Consider the following 25015-nt stretch of genomic DNA (forward strand, 5'->3'; position numbering starts at 1 on the left):
AATATCTCCATCCTTGTCTTGTACTTCGCCCTCTTCTTTAGACTGTAATTCTTCAATTACCTCTGGATTAATATTTATTTCTTGATTGCCTTCTTTGTGGCTGATTACTGAACTGTCCTGTTCAAAACTTTTAACATCGTATTGTACTTCTGTTTCCTTGACACCCAAACCAAAAATAGAATGCTCCGTTCTTTGTTGTAAACGTACATCATTCTTGTTTTCTGGCAAAAAGATTTTAGAGGTAATGTCGGTATCACTAACTTGACCAGTATTATCGTCACTCCCTTGCACTATGTTTGTTTTAAACTGCTGTGCTCTATTCGAAAAAGTTTTGTGTCTACAGGCGTACGAGAAATGATTATTTCCGTGGCATGAAAAACATTGTTTTCCATATGCAGGACAGTTACGGAAAGCATGAAATTTTTTGCACCTCCTATATGGAAACTGCCTTCTTTGATCTTTGTTTAATTGTGAACATCGTTGACAAACTACTGTTAATTCTTGTTGATTATTCTGCATCTGCTTAAACAAAATTTGGGTATTAGAACACTCCAAATTACAAGCCATTTGTACTGCTTCTTTAAAAGTTAGATTGTCTTTAGAAAGTAACAAATTTCGGATTCGGTTGCTTGATAATCCAAAAATTAATTGATTACATAACGCCAGATCTTGATATGTCTCAAATGCACATGTTGGAACTGTGTTCTGAAGCTCTGTAACAAACTGCACATTTTGGTTCTCCTTCTGTTTCATAGAATGAAATTTAAAGCGATATGCCCATTTACTGTATGTGATGTGTGAGTTGTTCAACAATAAATCATGTCTCTGATCTTGCTCCAAACTCGAAAAAGTTGCCATAATATCTGTGTTAGGAAGCGTTGCTCGAAATCGACTGCGCCAATGTTGATAACCAAGGTTAAGTTAGGTTCTCAAGAGTAATCAATAGTAGACCTCTTAAACTTAATCTACATCTTTATCATAGATATATTTGCCTAAATCACTTACCAAATGTCTGTAGACTAATACTGTTTGATAGATTGATATTGATACTCAAATATAAAGACTATTAATTCCAATTCACTAATTCCATGCATGCATCTTTCAATCATTTCCCATACAGCATCAACGTTATTGGCCAGACAAACATGGATGGACGACCTTCACGAAAGTGATTACTGAAAAACGTGTGACCACACTGCAGTTCGGATGACCAGTGATACACAGTCGTATTGGGTGATGCTCAAAAGCCAAATGAAGTCACTTGATGCATTGTTCCGGTGTTAAAAATCATCTGAAAATATGTACGATAAATTCCATTTCTCACAGAAACAAGTACTTCAGACTCCTGTGAAATGATACTAATAATCTTAAATGAACAATCAAAGATAATTTAAACATAGAAAATTAATTATTTCGAATTTTATATTAGTGGAACACCAGCGCCGCTGTTAGTAGCAGTTTGCAGAAACTTTTCCAACAGCCGCCGTACTTCCGCAAACCGTCACCAGGTGACAGAATAATACTGAAAAATATAGCGCTCACATAAAAATAATCTGCTGTGTTCCTGATAACTCAGTTATTACAAACCTGCCAGGGAGACGAAAGATCGGTACTGGTCGGTCACCACCATTTCTGCTGCTGGAGTTTACCGTTATTCCATAGTTGTTCAATGCTTACTTGCCACTTATTTCATATAACTATTACATTTTCTATGGTTCTGAACACAATTTTTAAACCATAGGCTTGATATCTGGATTATCAGGATATCAGTTTCCTAAATTTTTGAGAACTAAAAATTATTGAGTGAAATATACTGACTTTTTTTCTTTTTAGTTTTCTTTTTCGGAGAAATCACTTTAAATGCTTTCATATGACCGTTCCAAGAGATGTCGTAGCCTATGTTATGATAAAACTTTTTCAAAACGGTCACACCTTCCCCGAGTGTCTCAAGCGAAAGAGAACATGCTTAATACTTTAACACAGATCTGGCACATTTTGTTTATATTAACTATTGCTCACTTTTAATGTGCCCTCGGAACCTTAAAAGGAGCTTTATATTTATATTCTAATATAATTTCGACAGCCAATCGTGTTCCCTTCGATCGCAAGATCATAGAAAATGTTAATAACTTACTGCTGATTTCGTGTTTTGAATGGAAAAAGGAATAAATTGAATAAAATTCTAAAAATATTTGGAAAGTCGAAGTTCATTGCTCATTAGCCATCGAAGGCGACAAGATTTGTTGCCAAAATTATGCAAGGAATTTAACAATATTTGTTGGATTCCCAGGGCACATTATATTTAAGTGTTAAGGAACATTCTTAACTTTGAAAACCTCTGCCTTCATTATTTTTTAAAGTAGTTTATGCCTGTGTGAAGTATCAGAGAATACTTTGTCAAAATAATATTAATATAACATTCAGGCATAATCCTTCATGTGATTTTTTAAAATTATATATTTCTAGTCGCGCTGGGATCATCTGCAACCGTTTATGCTCGTCACCAGATTCTTTCTTTTACGTCTCTAATGGTAGTTTTAGCTTTCCTATATAGTTTGTATAATGTTCAAATCCTCATAGTGAAAGTAATATTTTCAACAGCTACTAAAGGTTTTAGTTGACTTTTTAATTTGATTTGATTTTAGTTTAGCGTCCTTCAGAAGCGAGGCTACATGGGACGTGGATCTACAGCATAACATGCGATCCGAACCACATGAGTTCCTACCGGAAATCCCCACGCCAAAGGCGCGTACGCTAACTGCTTAACCACGAGGAAACTCTGTGAATTTTAGAGACAGCAACATAGCAGCATCAAAATTGAAAGAAAGTTAAGGAATTCACGCAAAATGTTAATTCGAACAAGTAGTTCTTTCATAAAACAGCAAGTGGAGTATTAAAATTACAGTGACAAACAATAGGTGAAAATAAATAACTTAAATCAAGCCAAAGAACATTCTGTGTAAAATCGTATTTTTACAAAAAGTTAAAAACCACGGTTGGAGATATAAAGGAAAGAGCAAAAATTGTTGCTGAAGATAATCTCATCGCTGCTCGAAATATACAATTATCATTCAAATTGAAATGGCAGTATATCAAAGAAATGAAAATGAAATGTATTATACACGTGAAGATATTTACATTCTCTCAATATAGTTTCCGCCTTCTTGGTGAACACGTTTCCATATATGCAGCAGACGTGGAATACCATTGAGAACCTCTGTCTGTGAGAGAGTTTTGAGATAGCGCCGTAAGCCACGAATAATGCTGAAGTGGTTCTTTGATTTTTGAGAACAAATTAAAATCACAGGGGCTCATATCTGAGAAATATGGCAGGTGTTCTAGTACGTCCTAACCCCATCGTCGAAAGAGAGAGAGTATCGCATGAGCAGTATGACATATGGCGTTGTCGTAAATCAGAATTGGTCCAGACTGTAGAAGATTATTTTCATCGCAATGCTGGCCGTAAATGACTCAGGTACGAGGCATTTACGGTAACTTCTGGTGGTACTTGTTGTAAAATGATAATGCCTTCGTTGTCATAGGACATTATCATTGCGACCTTAACGTTTGGTGACTCTTGTTTGACCTTTCTCGGGACGCTGTGTGGCACCGTTCACTGGACTGGCGTTTCAGTTCTGCTTCCGAGGATCTTGCCTATGTTTCGTCAATTTCAATAATACGGTGCAGAAAATCGACATCTCCTTGCGCGTAAAATTCAGGGTGTAAGCGTTCACATTCCCACCGGTGCCACTTTTGCACTTTCTATCAGCACATATGGTACCCATCTGGCTGCAGTCTTACGTATGCCAAGATCGTGTGTTAGCATGTGGTATACAAATACAGATGAAATATTCAGTTCGTTAGCAGGTTAATTACACATCCGTCGCCGGTAATTTTCGAGCGATGTTAACTGAGCGTTCCACATGATGTTAATCCGCAGCCGTTCGAATATGATCCCCACCGCGTTCTTTGTCTGCTGATTGGCGTCTCGTCTCGTATGCCGCATCCCATCTTGAAACCATTCGACAAGACAGAGCACTGTCGCAACATGGCACATGTAATCCTTTGTGGATCTGACGTGCATTTCGACGTCATGCCTCCTGAAACTTGGTGAAAACATTCTTTTATGCAGGAGTAAATATGTTTAGGGTGATATGCCTCACGCATTCTACTTTTAACAGCATCCACTGACCCCACAGTCTGTAATACAGGAACAAGAACACGTTGATGCGATCACTACACTGCCCAGGAACACATACGTTTGTCAGTTGTCTCCCGGACAAACGACAATCGAATCACAGCAGTTATAGAAACAAAACTGATCCACAAGTTAAGTCACGTTTCTAAATGATATTACTTTGAATATATTGTACGCGAATGATGAAACTCATCTGACCTTAACCAAACTTTGCATGGTGGTAGATCTTTCAGTACGCATATGCAAGCCTTTATTTCCGATTAACAGGCCATCGGGTTTGGACTGATGATAAATTTTTGGAAAACACTTCTCAGCGCGATTGATAAAATTCATCCGATTTTCACCAAACTCGACATGATAGTAGACCTTGTTGAACTTAGTACCTATATTTAATCCCGGGTTATTGGCCAATAAAGTTGGGTTTGCACTGATTCAAATTTTCTCAATATATAGGTGCTATTTAGAACAGAAATAATGGAACAAACAAGTTGAATGTTAATTTGAGGCATAAAAAAGCAGTAAATTATGAGTTGGTTGATAAACTATATTATACATGTAATATATACGTTATAACATTTTTCAAAAGTATCAATAAAGGAAACTTATCGCAATAGGTAAACCTTCTGTTGGTTTTGGGGTATCCCAAAGTTTTGTAATGATCCTCGATGTCCTGTAATGCAGTAAGTGTCTAATATATAAGAACGACAGTATGTTCCTACCTTATACGTAAGTCTTGTGCGTATGTCTTTTTTTAATTGATATATAAGATGTATAGATATAAATATATTTTGTATGTCTGAAAAACACAAAATTAATATTACATAATTTGTTTCAGGTATGTTTGATCGCGACAAAAGTGGAACAATAGATATTAATGAATTTCAGCATTTATATAACTACATAAATCAATGGTTAGCTGTCTTTCGGTCCTACGACAAAGATAACTCTTCCTACATAGACGAAAGAGAATTATCTCTAGGTGAGTTAGTAGTTATCAAGTAAAAATGTAGGGAGTAACTAATTTACTAAAAATAGATCGAATACTTTTGAAATAGGAAAATTGCTAATGTCTAAATTCTATTTTTCGCAACACAGGTAAAATGCGTTATTTGACTGAAGATTAGTTAGTAGCATATTTATTTTTCTTTGATGTTGAGAATACACAATTACAAAAGATCGTTTCAGGTTTATGGTAAGAAGTTTGATCGCTAGATATAGCACGCGTGAAGACACCCGAAAGGTTGCAATTAGTTAGAAAATGCATGTATTGACTTGGAGGAAAGGTGGCTGTAGTGTGTATGTGAGTAATCATATGGCTCCGAAAATTGCGCTCTTTTCAGAGGACTAGATTTGTGTTCTTTCTAGTATTTGTTGTAGTTATACCCAAATAACTAAATAGTGTACGACAGGTTTCCGTCTGTCAAACAAAGGTGTGTTGAATCGCAATTTAAAGTCATTCATGTTGTTTTTGAGGCCTCCAATATTGAACATCGTAGATATCGGAGGCCTAGGTGTACCCTGTATGGTAGCTAAATTGCGTTCCTTGGTGCGACGGGAGAAGCCACCGTCGGAAAGAAAAATAGCAAGGCCAGTACAGCGTTTCGACGCGACCTTAAATTACGTCATTGCGCAGCATTTACATCTGGTAAAGAAGCATATAAAGCTTGGATTTATAGGCTTCGTCCCGGACATATGGAAAAGAATACATACAGTCCAAAACTGACAAAACTGTTCGAATCCCATCTTACAGAATACAAGTGGAAGTTTATAGTATCTCTGGATGAGATATAAGTGTATCTACTGGAATGTGAAAAAAAAGAGGGCCATCTTCTATCGTTGCCATGATTACAAAGGTCTGCCTGCATACATAAATGTGCGAAGAGTTTTCCACGCAGCTTTATGTTTGTTGATGGTTACTGCTATAATGACAATTTACACTAGTAAACAGAAAGACTAAGATCAATACAGCTTACTATCAGATGAACATTTTGAAGCAATTATACTATCATGAGATTCCATCCGTATATGCCCCAGCAACATGCCGTGTCACCAGAACGAGACGTCTAGTCATAGGACCACGTTAGCGGTGACGTACATGGAGCGAATAGCACGTAAAACTGGAATTTATGTAATTGTTTTAATAAATGTTTCTGTGAAATCCCCGATGGATTCTTATAGATTCTCGTAGTTGAAACTAATGATATAAAACACCTGGATGATTTCTCTGGGTAAATACCGGGATAATTTAGTAGGTATTTAGGTTTCAGTTATCAATATTTGAATTTTCTCGTTATTTGTATCACCTGCAAGAGGAGCGCTAAATAACCCCCGAACAGACATTTTCTTTTTAGTAATTAAGGATTAAATTTCATAAGTTTTAATTAAGTAACGTAGTATTGGGTGCTTACCTATCTACATTCAGTATCATCCTATTATTATTATTGTTATTATTATTATTATTATTATTATTATTAATATTATTATTATTATTATTATTATTATTATTAACAACTCTACACTCCCACTATTCCTTCAAACTGAAAGGAATTGGCTATTCTACTCCCAACAGTAGAGTAAGTAAACTCCTGACGACATCCATTTATTATAGATACTCGTTAAAATTCCAATAGGGAAACAAATCAACCTTCGAGTTGTTCACTCTGTAAATATGCACAATTTGATATACATATTGATATGTAGACCCCATATTTGTTTTCCCGCAAAAGAACAAGTTTCTTTAGATAGTAGACATACAGTTTGTTTCGAACAAATACAATTTGCATCATGTTCATTTATTAACATACAAAATATAACTGTTACTATATCCTCGATGATGATAACGAATACTATATTAATCTTTAGACCAAAATTTGCCTACTTGTTCGAACAGGAATGTATTTAACGATCTTGCAAATCATTTCCAAGTGACCAACTAGCTCATTTTCTCTCTCAACAACAGGAAAAAAAAGCTATGTATGAGATTCACATAATAAGCTAAATTTTTGTACTTGTTGCGTTATACAGTAGAAAGAAATCTAGTTCCTAACACATTATTAAACTCGTACATTTGCAATATTGCCAGGGATATAATGAGGCGTATATGAGAGTATACAATGTATACTCTCCTACAGTAGCGTACGTAGGAATTTATTTCGGGGGGTGTCCAAACTCAATATGAGGGTATTTTATATCAAAATTCCTAAAATTGCCCCTAAAATTAGGCTAAATTTAAATAAAATCGAAATTTCGGGGGGGGTCCGGACCCCCAGGACCCATCCCCTGCGTACGTCCCTGCTCTCCTAATACTTTTATAGTCCACCATATACTCACGTCTAATTTAGGAAACAAGAAGAGTATACAGGGTTCTATATAAGTTATATTTTTAAAAACAGTCTAGCGTATACCCACCAAAATTTCTAACATCACATCACTAAATGTAGCCAACAATTTTTTTTTTTTCAATTTAATCATATACGAAAAGTAAATATAAATAAGTAATTTTGTAGAAACAATAAAATATTTGTTTCACAAAATACACATTATGGGATACGTGTTAACTCTAATTCACTTTCATTAAAACGAAAACCAAACCAAAACATTACAACTTGTATAAACGTTCTAAAAGGAATAATTAGAACGCGAACTTATCATGTACACCATCTTGTAAACACCACAAAGTTTACCGTCCACCTCCTACTCAGAATCAACAGTAAAATCAGAGAGAATTATCACAGTTTTTCTGTATCTACATCATTAGTGCTCGTTTCCTCATTTTCTTCTATGTCACTCGTTTCTTCTGTATCGTCTTGCAATATCCTTGGTGTTGTATTCTATTCCTTAACAACGGCTGGTTCCTTAATGATGCTGATTGCAAGCGTTGTAGTGCCGAAATTACAGATGATTGATTGATAAACTTCCAGTTACACGAAAGGTATGTTAGCTTCTCGCCCTCTCCAATGATAAATAATTTCTTCTCTTACTAGGATCGAGTTCAATGTAGAGGAAGCTCATTCTCTAGCACCAGATGTAACCAAAGCACTAAGTATTCGAATGGTGACAGCTTGTTCAGTGATGACTGCAAATCCTTCCCACCAAATTAGTGAACTTATTTGTTGAAGTTTTGTATCCCTTTTCAGTATCGATGGTAAATGAGGCGTGAACCTACAGTTTAAGGTGGAATCTGAACCATTGTAGTATGTTCATATGTCAATGCGGTGCTACCAGGAATCGAACCCGGGACCCAGTACACTAAAGGCGCCGAGGCTAGCCACTAGACCAAGAGAGAGGTTAGTGAGCTCTTTTGTTGCTCACCATGCTGCAGAAACTTCGTTGCTCATATTCGGTTCTTGTTCCTATAATTAGTCAAATGTGCTCTCAGTAGAACAGAACTCAATCCGATTTGTTCTCCACTTCCACAAATGAAATTTACTCCAAACAACTTTTCAGGGGCCAGTTCATAGATCTGTCAAGTGAGATTGGGTTGGTCTGCGGCCAGGTGAATTGAATCCAAGCCGGATTAACTTCTTTATCTAATTTTGTTACTATTGATTGTGCTCTTTTTGTAAGGTGTGACGATAGCAACTGTTGTGTCAGGTAATACGATGAAAATTTTGTAATTTTGATTGAACGGTGCCTGAGGCTCATTTGACTTAAAGCAATTAACCAAATTTACTACAGATTTCAAAATGGCTATGACGTTTTCAATATGTACCCAGAAATCATCAGAATGTCTTCCCAAGTTCGAGCATAGTGATGATCTCTCACTCACAGCGATTGAAGCAAAGTTTGTTGTCCAAAAAAAACTTTGGAAGCAGTATAAATGACTTCCTCATCTTGTTTTCCCAGCTAACTTCGATGAAATTGTAATCCTCTTCTCCCTTGCAATTTGTGAAAATAGTGCTTCCAAGTTATTGCTATGCTGTATTGTTTTAATAATATTAATCATACTTCCCAGTAATCTCTTTATAGAGAACATCCTACGATGTCAGAACAAAGCCAAGCAAGAAACCCAAGGATATTAAACTAGGACACTTCTCTTTTATTAGCTTGAAAGCTACTCTCATGATGAACATGTTGTCTTCTGTGATTACTAAAGTTTGTAGCTTCCTATGATTGGGAGCTATCTCAGGGTGTCTATAGGCCACGAAAGTCCCGGAAAAGGCACGAAATCAGAAAATGGTCATGAAAGTCTAGAAAAAGTCACGAAATTTAGTTTTTAATCTCTACGAATATAAGTACAGGCTGGAAAATTTTGTTCTATAAAACGTCAAAATTCACCACCAAAAATGTCTATGGTTAGCTTTAGATGCTACCAAATTGCAAGAAAGCACGCTTCTACTGCATGCATGAAAATTCGGTCTAATTCGCACCCAAATTCGCTTTTGAAAAAATTAGGAAATTTTAAGGTTTGGTAAAGAAAAGGTCACGAAATTTCATTTTGGAATTTTAGTAGACACCCTGTATCTGCTCCCTATCTGCTATGTGTTTCAGTGTAAAATACCCGTCGTGTCATATTTGGCACTATTTCGTAGACACTAAAATATAGAAGAAATCATCAGTATGACTAACAATTCAAACAACTTCATAAATATTAATTTATCTTAAAGTAGCCACTTATTGAGGGGTTAAATAGAGAGAAGGTAAACATTCATCTTCTATTTACCTGACCTACATCATAGTGGAAACGACCATTGGGGCGTCAGCAGCCGCGTGCGTTTGACTGTCTTTGGAAAGTTTGTCAAGAGGACTAGAACAGACTTACCAACTGTTCTTCAACGTAGTCTCCTTAAAATGGAATCGAGATATAGAGCGGTAGCTAACAGACAAAAGTAGTGGTGTCGCCGCATTTAAGCTGGTAAGCATGCCATATTTCTTACCATAATCCTGAGACCACCTTTTGTACATGCGTTTAACTCATTTTTTCGCATCGTCTTTTCTGTGATAATTTAATAAAAAATAAACAGAGCAATCGAAGTTCGAAGTTCACTCATTGGTAATAATAAACTTTTTTGTTAACACGAAATGGCAGTTCCTGGGCTCTTCAATATCATGTTTAAATTTGAAAGAAGCTAAACCCGACAATATATATAAAAAGGATTAAAAATTATTGAAAATTACAAGAAACTGTAAGTAAATTTAGCCTTTACTATTCATTAGAATGAGAATGCCAAGATATTAGTGAAAATAATTTAATGTCTATGTTTTTAATATGTACTACTAGAGATGCAAAAAAGCCGGCGTTTTTGAAAAAAAAAATGAGAATTTTGGAAATTTTGGCTTTTTCATTTTAATGAATTTTCTATTTGAATAGCTTTCTTATAGTATACTCTAAAGTTAAATAAGATTAAAACTAACTAACTAACCCTATGGCCTATGGAACCCGGAGGTTCAATGCCGCGTTCACAAAAGCTCTCCAATGATTTCTATCCTTAGCTAACTGCATCCAGTTTCTACTTTGTATTCCAATCTCTGCGAGATCCATCTTAATATTGTCCTCCCATCTGCGCCTAGGTCTTCCTAATGGACGTTTTCCGATTGGTCTTCTAGTCAAGACATTGAAAGCGTTTCTACTTTCTTCCATTCTAGCTACATGACCCGCCCACATAAACCTCCTAGACTTGACGACCCTAAGAATGCTGGGTAAACCGTATAAATTATGTAGTTCCTCGTTATGAAGTTACCGCCATTCCACATTCCCGTTCCTCTTGGGTCCGAATATTCGTCTCAGGATCTTGTTCTCAAATACTTTCAGTCTATGTTCTTCCCTCAGAGTAAGCGACCATGTTTCGAAACCATACAGAACGACCGGCATGGTTATCGTTTTGTATATTTTAAGCTTCAGATTCCTCGACAGAATTCGCGACGACAAGAGATTTTAAACCGGATAGTAACACGAATTCCCTGCTTTTAGTTGACATTTAATTTCTTCGTGAATATGATTTTGGTCTGTTAATACTGATCCTAGATATTTGAAACTATCCACTTTATCAAAAATATTATTTAATATTTTAACGCATCCATTATTTGCCGTATTACCGTCCCGACGCACTTCCATGTATTTAGGTTTCTCTGCATTTACTTCTAAACCCATGCCCCTGGAAGCGTTTAATTAGATCTCTGAATTTCTTTCTATTCTAGCTACTCTAGCTTCTAGTACATAAGTTAAACTTATATTTTTCAATATATCCTTCAGAGCGTACGTTTGTCAGTATATCTGTCAGAGCGTACTTCCACATTTTTGTTATACTGTAGCTATGCAATGATTTAGCAATAATCTCCCGGATACAACCTTGAATACAGTTTTATAGAAATAATCAGTAGCGATTCAGAAAAGTATTTTGGATTTCCCGTTAAAACTTTGAAAGCGTTCCTACCTTCTTCCATTCTGGCTGCATGACTTGCCCACCTGAGCCTCCTAGACTTGATGACCCTAACGATGTGTAGTAAACCGTATAAATTATGCAGTTCTTCGTTATGAAATTTCCTCCATTTCCGTTCCTCTTGTGTTCAAATATTCGTTTCAGGATTTTATTTTCAAATACTTTCAGTCTGCGTTCTTCCCTCATCGCAAACGACCATGTTTCACAACCATACAGAACAACAGGCATGATTATCGTTTTATATATTTTAAGCTTTAAATTCCTCGACAGAATTCGCGACGATAAAATATTTTGAACTGAATAATAACACGAATTTCCTTATCTCAGTTGACATTTCATTTCTTTGTGGATATGATTTTGGTCTGGTAATATTGATCCTAGATATTTGAAAGTACCCACTTTGTCGAAAGTATTATTTGATATTTTAACGCATCCATAATTTGCCGTATTAGGATCCTGGTGAACTTCTATGTATTTAGTTTTCTCTCCATTTACTTCTAAACCAATGTCGCTGCGAGCGTTTGATGAGGCCTATGCATTTCTTTCTGTTGTTCTCCTATCATCTCCTATTAAATTTAAATTATCAGCATACGCCATAGCCTGGTGAATACCACTCAGCTCTAGGGCCTGGTTGCTATCTTTAATTTCCCTTATAGCGTACTCCGGAACAATGCTGAATAAAAATGGCGATAACGCATCTTGTTTCAGACCATTCTCGACGTTGAAGCTCATGGACAAGAATTTTTCTACTCGGACTTTACTCTGGGATTCATTTAAACACATTTTAATTAATCTAACTAGCTTTCTCGGTATTCCGAATTCTGTAAGAGTTGTACAGTACTTCCCTCCTATCCGAGTCGTAAACCTTCTTAAAATCAATAAACAGCTGATGTACTGGTAATATATTCCTATTTCTTTTCGAATATTTATCGAATAGTAAATATCTGGTCGATAGTTGATCGATTTCCCTAAATCAATACTGATAATCTCCAATAATTTCATCCGTATGGAATCAATCTTGTTAATATAATGTTAAGAGAAATGCCTCGTTAATTATTGCAATAAGTTTTGTCGCCTTTCTTGTGAATTAAAACAGTGATTGATTCTTTCCACTCTTCTTAAATGTATTCCATAGTTTTTTTAATACAAAAAAAGTTGAATTCCTGTCGTTAAAAGTTCAGAAACCTTCAGGACTGGGTAAACCGTGATGGTGATATAAGCCTAGGAAACCACACGATCAGATGAACGGTCTAGTACGCATATAATCCATGAACAAAAAATTCCCGCTTCTAAACAAGCTTAAGGAACAGTCAGTGCACTATAGAATTCGGAATTTTACCGATTTTGCAGATCCGAAGCATCTAGTAGGTGGTAACAGATATTTAAGTATGTGATCAATGAATGAAAAATTTGTTCGAAATATCCATACAATGTATATGAAAGTTAAACCTTAAAGTTTCAAGAATGTACAGAACCACCCAAAACCAAGCTCTTGATGTGCAGCCTTTAAGATTATCATATAAATGTATTTCTCTCATGTTTTATTTTGTTTCAAAAAGAGAGTGTGTAATATTTTGAAGTAAAAATACTACATACAATCTTGCTGGTTATTTGTGTATCATTTTTTAAATAAAAGTACTTACTTTTGTGTATAAGAGATGAAAAAATTATTACATCTCTTGGTTAATCTTTAGGAATTCATAATGTAAATATGTTAAGAATTAAAAAAAAAAAAAATCTTTTCGAAATTCATGGTTTATTTTAGGTTTTATATTATTACCTATATCAACCACTAATTAAATGAGTTTTTGTGCTGTAGAGAAGCGAAACAGTCTGCTTCATCAATTTAAAGCAAAATTTTGAAAAAAAGCCCAAAATTTCCCAAGCAAATAAAGCGAAACGGAAAGAAACAGTTTTTTTTTCGAAAAAAGTCGTTTTTTTTTTTTTCGAGTCTTTGCATCTCTATGTACTACAATAGTGGTTATCAATCTACTGATCGCGGAAGATCTTGAGGAAATCTTTTCTGGGTCATGTAATTCTTGTATCAGACTGGACTGTTACATATAGCTTAACTTTGTTTTGTATAGAAAAGGAAAGTTGTTATTAAGAAATGAATATACTGAAATTCTGAATGTAGTATTAACTACCTCATATTTCTCTTCACTAAATGAATGGTGAAATGAAGTAATGTTTTTGTGGTTTCAAGTGAAAATCAAGTAGTAGTGGAAAAGGTTGATACATTTTCAAAATTTCGACTGAGTTAATTGTCATTGATCTTATCCTTTTAGGCTTACGAGGGGAAAGGAATTCCATGTCACACTCATTCGTAAAAATATTCGTTTAGTTTTTTGGGTAGCATAAGAATTTTGTATATATGTTTGAGTACCATGAAATTTTAATGCCGTTTAAGGTGCATCCCAGACTGGAAAAGATTGATAAACATTTGTTTTAGACGATTGTGATTGTTCATTGAAGAGATTCGGCTACTCTTTTTTTAAGTGTTTTCTTCTAACGCGTTCCAAGCTTTTTACGTTCAAAATGAGAAAAAGGCGAAACAGAGAAATAGTAATTACTTACATTATAGTGTATTTCGACGAATCAATTATGAGTTTTACGTCCCACGGTTATGCCAGTTAGGCTAAAGGAGACGGTGATTATGAGAAATGAATAAAATGGTGGAATGGAAGAAATGGGAGGAAACGGGAGAATCCCGAGAAAACCCACGCACACTGTGTTTGTCCATCACAAAATTCACTTGGCGGGAGCAGGTTTGAACCCGGGACCCCATGCACTAGAGATGAACGCTCTACCACTGAGCCATCGCGTCCCCCCTAATGTAACGAATCAATAAACAAGGTTGCTTACAGGCATCAATTGGATTAACATGTACAGTCATGTCCAAAATGATTGTCGCATACCTATAAATATGTTGTACCAGGAATATAATTTGATAACGATTTTGCCCAGTATTTCTTATAATGTTAATATGTGTATAGTCCAGTGTTTCCCAACCTTTTTCAACTTGCGGCACACTACAGATGTAACTTGAATTCTCGCGGCACACTCATATATAAAGGTAACTAAGAAAGTTCTGTCACTTTTCACCCACCACCTTCTAACATCGATACGTCATCTAAGAGGTACCTGGAACGTAAAAAAAAGTTCCCCATCACCATCGACGATTTTCTGCCAACGTTCTGGAAGGCCATGGATTCCATCGCCGTAGAACTTGGTGGGCCGTGAAGCGAAGAAGGTATCAAGTGTATTTTGCACCTCTACTAGGAATTTGAACTGGTGTCCTCTAAGGTGAATGTCCAAGGAATGGAACAGGTTATAATCGGACGCTACAATGTTCGGGGAAAATGGCGGATGCAGGCGTAGAATAGTGTCCTGGGTCATCCTAGCTACTTGGGGCTTAGCGTTGTCCTGTAACAGGAGGACCCCTTTGCAATTCAGAAATGGTGGCTCCAGAGTTTTGAGTTTTTCTTGAACATGGCTCAACTGCTGACAGTACACAGTTGCATTGATGCTCTGACCAGCTGGCAACAGTTCCTGATGCACGATGCCGCGACCAGTCTACCAAACACACAGCAGGATCTTCTGGTGCAGTGCTGGTTTCGGTTGTTCTGGAACCAGTTCATGGGATGCTAACCAATGATGACGGCGCCGTGAGGCTTCATGCAGACGCTTCCCATCTCATGCCAACAGCCTGTCCAGAAATGGTTCCTTCCTCAGACGAGACAGCAAAGAAACACAAGTGTCTGCTCGCATTGCCTTTTGGTCCAGAGTCGAATCACGTGTGACCCATCGACCGAACCTGTAGTGCTTCCCAAGTTGACGGAGGTGCTGCCGAATGATTTCTCCACTCACACTGAATTGTAGTCCCAGTTCCTGGCCACTGTTCGCCCCAATTGCTGCCTGAAGATCTTCATTTGTACATGTGTTGATCTTCCGGCACGTGGTGTGTCTTCGAGTGTTTTGTCACCGTCTTTAAATTTGTTAAATTTCTGCTGTTCTGTTCGCGTTTTCACGACACCCTCGCCAAAAGCCTGGCATATCTTCCGCCCCACTGCAGCGGCGTTTGACTCCAATTTAAAATGTACAGCAAACACGCCCTTAGGACCTCTGAGGAGGTCTCATATTCACTCTGTTCTTACGCAAGTTCACGGTGTAACATACTACCAGGTAGTATGTTGGATATACCCACACCAACAACTTCCCCTTATCTCCATTCGCATTCAAATCACGGTGTAAGGGCCAACTAAACACTGACCTCCACAAAAAGCGACAGAACTTTCTTGGTTAGTTTATAGATATTATTATTATTTGTAAATATAAAATACCGTGGTAATTTTTCTATGATTACTGATCTCACAGAAAAGAAAGATCGTTCACTGGTTCCCCCCGTGGTAAATCATTATGCTTATTTTTCGTTCTAATTTAAAAATAGAAAACAATAGGAATAAGATATAGGACTCAGGTTTTTAAAAATACACTTTCTTTTTGGAAAACTTGATCCAACCGTTTACTAAGGAAGATCACTAAATAACGAACGAACAAATAAATCTCCTTTACTTTTAAAACACAAATGTAGGTAATTTGTATGCATGTTTGATCTACCGAAAGGATTGAATGATATTTTAAAATTTCAAGTTACGAAATAGTCTGCAACAATAAAGAAGCAATAATGGTCATAACAATGATAACAAATACTTTTTCCTAACATTAAAAATGTACAAAAAAGTAACACAGTATGAAACTTAAAATTGTAGATTCATAGTAAAGGCTCATAGTAATGCGAAATACGAATATACATTTTTCCCTATGCCTTGCAATTTGATTGTTATAGAATTAATAATTTTGTTTTTGTTATAGAATTAATAATTTTGTTTCGATTTCCTCGCGGTACACCAGCGGCCCATTCGCGGCACACCGGTTGGGAAACGCTGGTATAGTCGGTAAAGACATGTATGTGGTAAATTTCATGTCAAAAGAGCAGTAAATGAGAACAATATAACGAAAAAAATCTTTTCTTGTCCATTTAGCAACAATTTGTTTTACGCATTCTAATTTTCATATTTATAATTCTTTTCCTATGAAATTTACCACAAATATACGTTTCCCGGTTATACACATAGTAACGGTATTAAAAGTATCTGCAAAATCATTATCAAATTATATTCCAACAACAAGACAGTTACAGATATGACAATCACTTTGGACATAAGTGTACATTCGTAAATGCCGTATAAAGATTTTGTTATCTGTTTTTCTTGTTAATTGGATTCGTTCATTGGTATTACTAATGGTTTATCTTCTAACAGTTAGATAAACTATCCAAGGATTAGTCATCTACGAATGTCTATTTATTGGAATATTTTTAAGTTGAATGATAGGAAGCGTCATAAAAATCTTATGTTAAATATTGCAAGTTGTGGTCTTCACACAGTATAAAATATTCAAAACGGACATTAAAGATACTAGTTTCTGACATAGTAGGAATTTACGAGCCTTAAATTAGTCCGCTTATATTTTGTATTGAGCTCCTAAATTGGCCCTATGAAGCTAATTTAGGAGAACTCGACGTCTTCCCAAAATGTATATTGATATTGTCACATGAAGATGCGTCTGTAGAGCTATGTTCTTGACTTCAATAATTTAATAATCGTTCAGTAAGAAGGGGAGAGGAAGGTGAAACAAATTAAGAGATAAATATATATTAATTCTCAGTGGTGCACCATTGTAATATTTAATGAGGTCACAATTCTTGTTTTTTAATTCATTTTTTTAAAATTATTTTCTGTTTGTGAAAATCCCTTTCGTTTTCAAATATAAGTATGAACTTCAAAGCTGCAGTGGTTGTGTGTAAGTTTACAAAGAAGTTTTCTTTTCCTTGTGTATATACAAATCTTAGCATATGTAAGTATAATTTGTTGACTTAAACGTAGTAAGATATGAAAGTTCCATTTACTAGATTAGTTGCTACTTTCTTATTACCCAACCCAAAGTACGTTTTAAAAATCATAAAGCAGGTAATCACTTAATTAATGGTTAATTTCTGGTATTAAGATAGTCTTGTTAGTTGTAATTATTCTTTGTGTTTTACTTCTTTTTCAGCTCTTCAACAAATGGGCTATCGTTTTTCGCCACAATTTGTAAGTTTTGTAATTAAAAAAGCCGATCCACAAACCAATAAGCAAATAACTGTTGATCAGTTTATTGTTCTTTGTATACAAATTCAACGATTTACAGGTGAGCAGTTTGATAGTTAGTCGTAATGTACCATTAATAGTATGTAATTTTATTAAAAGTAGCGGTTTAAGATTTCTTTCTTTCTTTAATTTCAGTTTATTCCTAAACATACACATTAATATGAAAGAAATGTTTAATTCTTAACTCTTTTGGAAAAAGTTCAACTCTTAACAAAGCAAAGGAGTTTCTTACATTATGTGAGATACAGAAAATACCACTATTTGGAAATAGAGGAAATTCTTTAAATGTGCTTTCTTCAATGCAATTTCAAGCTTTAACTTCAGAAAGAGGGAAATAGGATGAAACTAGAAAAATAGTAATCATTTACATTATAGTGTATTGTGATCAATCTATGAATAAGGTTGCTTACAGGCAGCAAGTGGCTAGCAGCCACGTTCCTAAATGCCAAACAATGATAAGTTTATTTGTTTATTTTATTTATCTTCTCGATCATCGGATTCGTTAAAAATTCGATTGCATATCAATGTAGTGGTATCAAATCGTCAGAAGAACTAACTGGAAACCTACAATAGGGTGTCTATCGGTCACGGAAGTCATGAAAAGTCACGAAATCAGAAAACGGTCATGAAAGTCAAGAAAAAGTCATGAAATTTAGCTTTTGGGTCACTTTTTTTTTATCTGTACAAATATAAGCAGAGACTGGAAAATTTTGTTCTATGAAACGTCAACATTCGCCACCAAAAATGTCTACGCTACTAAATCGCAAGCAAAGCATTCTTCCGTCACATGCATGAAAATTCGGCCTAATTTGCACCCAAATTTGCTCTTGAGAATGTTAGAAAATTTTATAGTTTGGTAAAGAAAAGGTCACGAAAAAGTCACGAAATTTCATTTTGGAATTTGAGTAGACACCCTGTACAATGACTTCACTCCGCCACCCATCTGAAACCGTTTTGAACTCTTTTTCACAATTTCTTCCCTACCCAAGAAAATTCTGTTATATGACCTAACTTGCTCCACTTCTTCTAATATAATTAAACTTAATTACAAATCGCTTTCTTATTTGTCTGCAACATACGCTAACAGTACTACTGGTGCTGTAGGTCCAGAAATTCCTTGTATATTCATCTGTGAATCCCCTTCCACCTTAACAACATCTAGGGGCCGCGGTGGCTCAGTGGTAGAGCGTTCCCACCTTTGGTGCATGCGGTCCCTGATTCGATCCCAGCTCGCGCCTAGTGAACTTTGTTGTGGACACTGTGTGCGTAGGGTTTCTCGGGATTCTTCCGTTTTCTCCCACTTTCTTCATTCCAAATGGCTTAAAAATGGTAATTTGGATTATGTTTATTCATGACTTTGTGACAGTATTTGTGGCATTGAGATGGTAAAAGTTTTAGCACTACATTAAAGCTCACTAGGTTTTATTTCTATTTTCCATTTCCAATGGCATTTGTCTCATAATTACCATATTTCATTTCTGAAATATTCCATCTTGATTTTCTCATGGTTTGGTACCCAAGTTAGAAATACGACGGCTGTTAACATAAGAAATATAATCTTATATTTCTAATCATATAGTTGTGTTTAAGATACATTATATATATTTTTTTCAGAAATGATTGTGCAACCAATTTGTGGTAAATCGGAAATTTTTTTTTGAAATTATCCTAATGGATTTAATTAATATCCTTGTTTTCATTAATGTTATTTGAATTATTGTATTTAAATTTTGCGATGTCCAGCAATTAGATCTTTTTCATTACTTTTTATTTATTTATTTATTTATTTTTATTATTATTATTATTATTATTATTATTATTTTTTTTACCATTTATATTTTCTTTAATTCTGGCTGATACGTTGCTATATACTTTTTTCATCTTTTCTACAAACTATGAAAATTGGTTGCAGACTGTCCATAAAATATTGTTTAAATTTCCTTGAGTGTTTCTCTACATTTTGACTGTTTTTACGACTGTTTCAACCAGATCATTTGAACGTCTTATTTAGTTTATTGTTAATGGATTTGTTCGGTGAACCAGTCCATTTTTCATTTTTGCCTTGTACTACCATATCTTTTGCAGAAGATTACAATCTCCAGTCTCCCGGATGGACATATTGTTCCTTTGCACGTTTTTGCTTGTTGCTGTTATCGCTACCTAAGGTTTTATATATATATAAATATAGATATATTGTTAATTTACCTTTCAATAGATGTTCTAACATAATCTATCTGTTTATTTTTCAGAGGCCTTTAGAGCAAGGGATAGGGAGATGAAAGGTGTCATATCCATTGGATTTGAGGATTTTCTAACAGTTGCGATGAGTTGCTCTGTCTAGCTACAGTGAAAAATACTCGAAACATTTAAGAAGATTGTTGCTTTTGTGATCTTATGTGAGAGAATCTCGGTTTATTTTTTGTCTGTTGTATATTTTCTTATATTAAATGTAATAATTCCCACGTTAAATGAGCCTTTTACTGTATATAATATAAAGCAGGTTATGATAAAATGTAATGTGCGTGTCATGATGCATAAGTGCCATCAGGTTCTTTTGTAAAACTCTTTAGATTGCCAATTAACGGTAATTTCAATCCCTGATACTAATTCTTAAAAGACATTTTAGTAAAAGTAGAACATATAATTTATTCAATTTTTCGCGCACTCTCTTGGTCCTGTGTACTTCAAGATGTGTCTTGGAGTGTACTTTAAAAAGATATTATGTACTGTACAATCATAATCATCAATGAATTACATTGTTAAGATGAAAATGTATTATTACTGTATAAGTATATAATCGTTTAAGTATGAATACCGGGGTGGAAAACTAGTGTATATTGGCTACAAATTGAAAATAGTCCAAGAAGAATGAGATCATTTTCACTTTTATCGAAAATCTTGGTTGAATCATAAGCACTGATTCTTTGTACTAAAATAAATGTGTTAAGAGAGTAGTGTATATTTCCAACCTAAGTAATGGGTATCACTTGTGCATTGGTTGTCCGATAAATACGGTGCAACGTTAACTTTTGATTCTGTAAAACCTTTAAATTCAAGAAGGTATACTTACTTAAATAAGACGGATTATTGTCTTTGAGTCAGAATTCGTAAAAATAAAACAAATTATTATTATTTTTTTTTTTTTTTTTTTATTTATTCAAATAATCTCTGCTTTGTAGTCAAAAGAAGTTTCTCAGTGAATTTATGATCATTGTTTTATAGCTAGTATCAGACAAGAATGAAATAAAAATTCCTGATTGTGGTCAAGTGCATGAGTTATATACCTTGTTAGCAATATGTATTCATTAATTAAGTAAACAATTTGATAATGTAAACAGCTATAAACATTTGACTATACAAAGATTCAAGAGTAAATAACTCAGTTATTTCAATAACTTTCCATAACAAATAATATATACTGTATTTGTAGTTGATTCAATTCTGGCTAATACGTTAATGAACACCGCATTCCCGTTATATCATCTTGTTAAAAGAAAAGACTGAAGAAAATGTTACTGGTAATGGTTAATATTCATGGAAATGTTTTAGTTTGATTATTTGAAATATTGATACTACACCGTACATAAACAAGAAATATTAAGAAAACCAATTCATAATTATCATCAAAGAAAGCAAAAAGGCTTTTGTACTTAAAATTTGTTGATGAATCTTCAAATCAAAAAAAGGATATCATGGCTTTTTTTTTTTTTTTCAGTGATTTGAAGATATGCATATATGAAACTAAGGATTCTTACATATGAGAAATGTATTAGAGTCAAAAGTATGGGTTAGTATCAATAATTTTTAAAGTTTGTTTCGATGAGATCTACAGTTCAAATTATAAAGATAGTTGGTATGGTGGTTTAAGTGAGTTACGGTGAGTGAGTGAGCTTTTAGCCTATACCGAAGTTCTTATTGCAATCAAGAACAGAAAATAGGGACAAGACTATAAACAATTAGACGTTAGACTATAGCTAACAGTGTCCCCTACTCGCTGATTGATCATACAATATTTTTTTTTATTGTTTATTTCATTTTATATAAGGTTGAATCGTAGAACACTTCTTAATATGTAAGGCTTTATTTCGACGTACATTTTGTTTAACAAACACTTAAAATAAGTAAATAAAATTATATTGCGACATTATATTATTAATTATTTCGCTATCACTCACTTGCATTTTGCAGTTCCTTTCAGTTCGCAGAAAAAAGAATCCGACTTCTGTAAAAGCTTTCCGTATTTGTAGAAATAAAACACTGAACTGCTGAACAAGACTGTACTATTCATAAAAATAAATACTTTATATGTTACGTTTCGATCTTCTAACCAAGATTCTCATCAGAGTGTATGTCTGATGAGGATCTTGGTTAGAAAATCGAAACATAACATGTAAAGTATTTATTTTTATGAATAGTGCAATCTTGTTCAGCAGTTCAATGTTTTATTTCTGTTCTTATTTGCAAGACGTGCAGCAATGCTGTGCTTCCGTATTTGTGCTATGTAAAACATATCTATATAATGTTTCATAGATGTTAATTCAATTTCTTTAATGTTCTCTCAGGAATAACTTATTCTATTAAACTGGAAGTAAGCTGAAACTTCAAAAGAAGTAAATAAAAGTACAGGTGCAATGTTAATATAATACATAAATGCAATAAATAAGTAGTCAGTATGATATAAATAATACAGAAGATGATTGCAAGGGGTTTGGTTTTTTGTGACCGACGCAAATTAGGTTTGGTGTATATTGCAGTTCCTGTTTTGCAGTTGGTATGAAAATTGGATTTATTCTATGTTCTTGTGTATTTTTATACTTTATTCTGAATACTAAGGTTTTTACTCCTACTAAACTCATCATTTGCAGGAAAGTGCGAGTTTTTCAAGTATCTAAATATCGATATCGATTTTTTTCTGACTACTTTTTCGATATTTGGGTACTTTTCGATATTGAATATTTTGATATTTTCCATCTAATACAGTATTTACAAATGGAGTGATCTATGTAGGGTCACATCACGGCTAAACCGTTTGAAACGAACTTTGGAATAAGCTATCACTTATTCTGTGAATAGGAATAAGCTATTACCTTAAATTGAATTTTTATCATATTGCTTTAATTAAAATGTGTATTTTGAAGGGAATATGGAGTAAGTTCAAAATTTATGCGTAATATATAGTATCTCATGAGTTCCTCAAGTTAAAACATGAAATTCGATATATGAACTACTCATTAAGATTATGCGGACCTATGTTTCAGCATTTTTGAAAATCCCCTTTTAATGGCGGAGGAAGGAAGGCTTTATTTATTTACTTATTTTGCCACGTTGAAAGCGATGTCTGTTTCTTATGAATACATCACAGTAAAAAGGCTTATCAGTTGGAATGAATTTTAGAACACAGTACGCCTGCCTTCCTCAAACAAGGTTTTAGTCGTGTTTCTTGATTAAAGGAGTTGCCCTAAGGGATGTAGGAGGTTCAAAATTTATGCCAAGAGTATCTTATGCGTTTTTATCATTATGCTTTCATTGAAGTGTATATCCTAAGGGAAAAAGGGGTTCAAATATTTTCCATAAACCCGTGCAAACAAGACATATTTCAAATTCTTTTTGTACAAAACTTACAGCAATTTGATATTACCATATACAAGCAATTACTCAGTGATGCTATGGTGTAATTTAAGAGCACATTTGCTAACTACATGGATCCTTTTTACTTTCGTTCAAGCAATGATAGGAGAGAAAAAGCGCGATCATGAAAATAATCTCATTCGAGATTTCAAGACATTTACACGTAATATGACCTGAACATGGCAGGAAAGTGATTCTTCGATATCTGTTCCTCCGGTCTGTTCTTCAGTATGGCCATTCTTCCGATAAGTTCGACTTGGGTAAAGACCATGTCATTCAGCGTAACTTAAATTTTTCAAAAGGTTTTCCAGCGAAGGAGGTCGAATTTCGTTCCTATCTTTAAAAAATACTGGTAACGTTTTGGGAGAATGGAAATTTATAAAAGAAAAAGGCGATATACTTAAAATCTGCTCTATCGATTTTGTTTATTCTATCGATGTGAAAAGTTCTATTAGAATCAGGTATTTTCTCCCATGTGCCACTTTTTTTTTATTTTTATTTATTTATTTATTTATTTTTGGTCGATTACTGTTATTTGTATTTTCAAGTTGCCAATAGTTTTTACAAACGTTACTATAAATATGAACAGTACACACAGTTGTTTCTTAATTTGCAGCGTAAGCGTCAGCTGTCATTTACTGTTCTTCCCTTCTAATCAGGGGCCCAGGGTTCTATTCCGGTGGTCTATCTTAACTGAAAATTGTGCACTTTTTTTTCAGTTCGTCCATATGCTATAAAAATAGGCCCTGGCCAACTTCTTTTCTCCCCCTTTTCATACAGTTGTAAACTTGTCCAGTTGTAAAATTGGCCATGGGAACTTCAATTTCATGTTTTCTCTCTATATTGTTTTGCATCCATGTTTTCTTTACATGGCGGGGAATCCAAGCCATCTCTTGACAGAATGTTGAACTAATATCTGTAATCATATATTAGTCAATTAATATACTCAGATCATGTTGTCAAATATGTGTTTATTCCTTAGAGCGATTATTAGGCTATATATAGCGAGTTTCTGAAGTGATCATATATATATATATATGAGAAAGAGAGAGAGAGAGAGAGATAAACTGTTCATTATGACTTTGCCCTTTGAAGTGTAGCCTATAAAAAAAACATACTTTTAATTCCTTTTAGTCCTTTTTCACTAGTGGATTACTTTCGGTTTTCTTCGTTTATTGATTGGAGTTAAACGTGTCTTCACCGCTAAGGCTAAATAGTGAAGGCTACTAGTTAAAGTGAAGTCCGAACCACCTTTGAGTTATTTTATCAAACTGAACAAGCAAGTATCAAACTGAGGATTAAATCCGAAATCACAGATAGAGAAAGAATGTGTTAGGAATGAATAGGCATAACTAAACTTTGTCATGTGACATGTGACGTCGTCGACAAAAGTTAATAGCGTATCTCATATACGGTACTTGCGCTATTTTGTTTTGTGAAATACGCTATTCAGTTTCGTTAAGACCTTACAATACATAAGTCTTTATTTTTATTTTTATTATTATTACTCTAGTAATGTCGTACTGTGCATTTAAAAGAAAAATAAAGGTCACGTGAGGTCAGCAGGTGCACTTTGCTTGGGCGCAGTTACAAAATGC

The 25015-nt window shown here is 34.6% G+C and overlaps 1 protein-coding gene across 1 annotated transcript in view; it reads left to right on the plus strand.

Annotated features, from left to right (window-relative positions):
* The window catches only part of LOC145683873 (sorcin-like), an 81439-nt gene extending 59503 nt beyond the window's left edge, over positions 1-21936 (plus strand). The window contains exons 3-5 of the mRNA XM_081755498.1: positions 5034-5177; positions 17695-17829; positions 20039-21936. Of these exons, the coding sequence (XP_081611624.1) occupies positions 5034-5177; positions 17695-17829; positions 20039-20130 (371 nt within the window). The 3' untranslated portion in view covers positions 20131-21936. The remainder of the gene's footprint in view (positions 1-5033; positions 5178-17694; positions 17830-20038) is intronic.
* Positions 21937-25015: the final 3079 nt, after the last annotated feature.

Source organism: Thermobia domestica, chromosome 4, assembly GCF_964235325.1.
Source record: "Thermobia domestica chromosome 4, izTheDome1.hap1.1, whole genome shotgun sequence".
Taxonomy (NCBI): Eukaryota; Metazoa; Arthropoda; class Insecta; order Zygentoma; family Lepismatidae; genus Thermobia; species Thermobia domestica.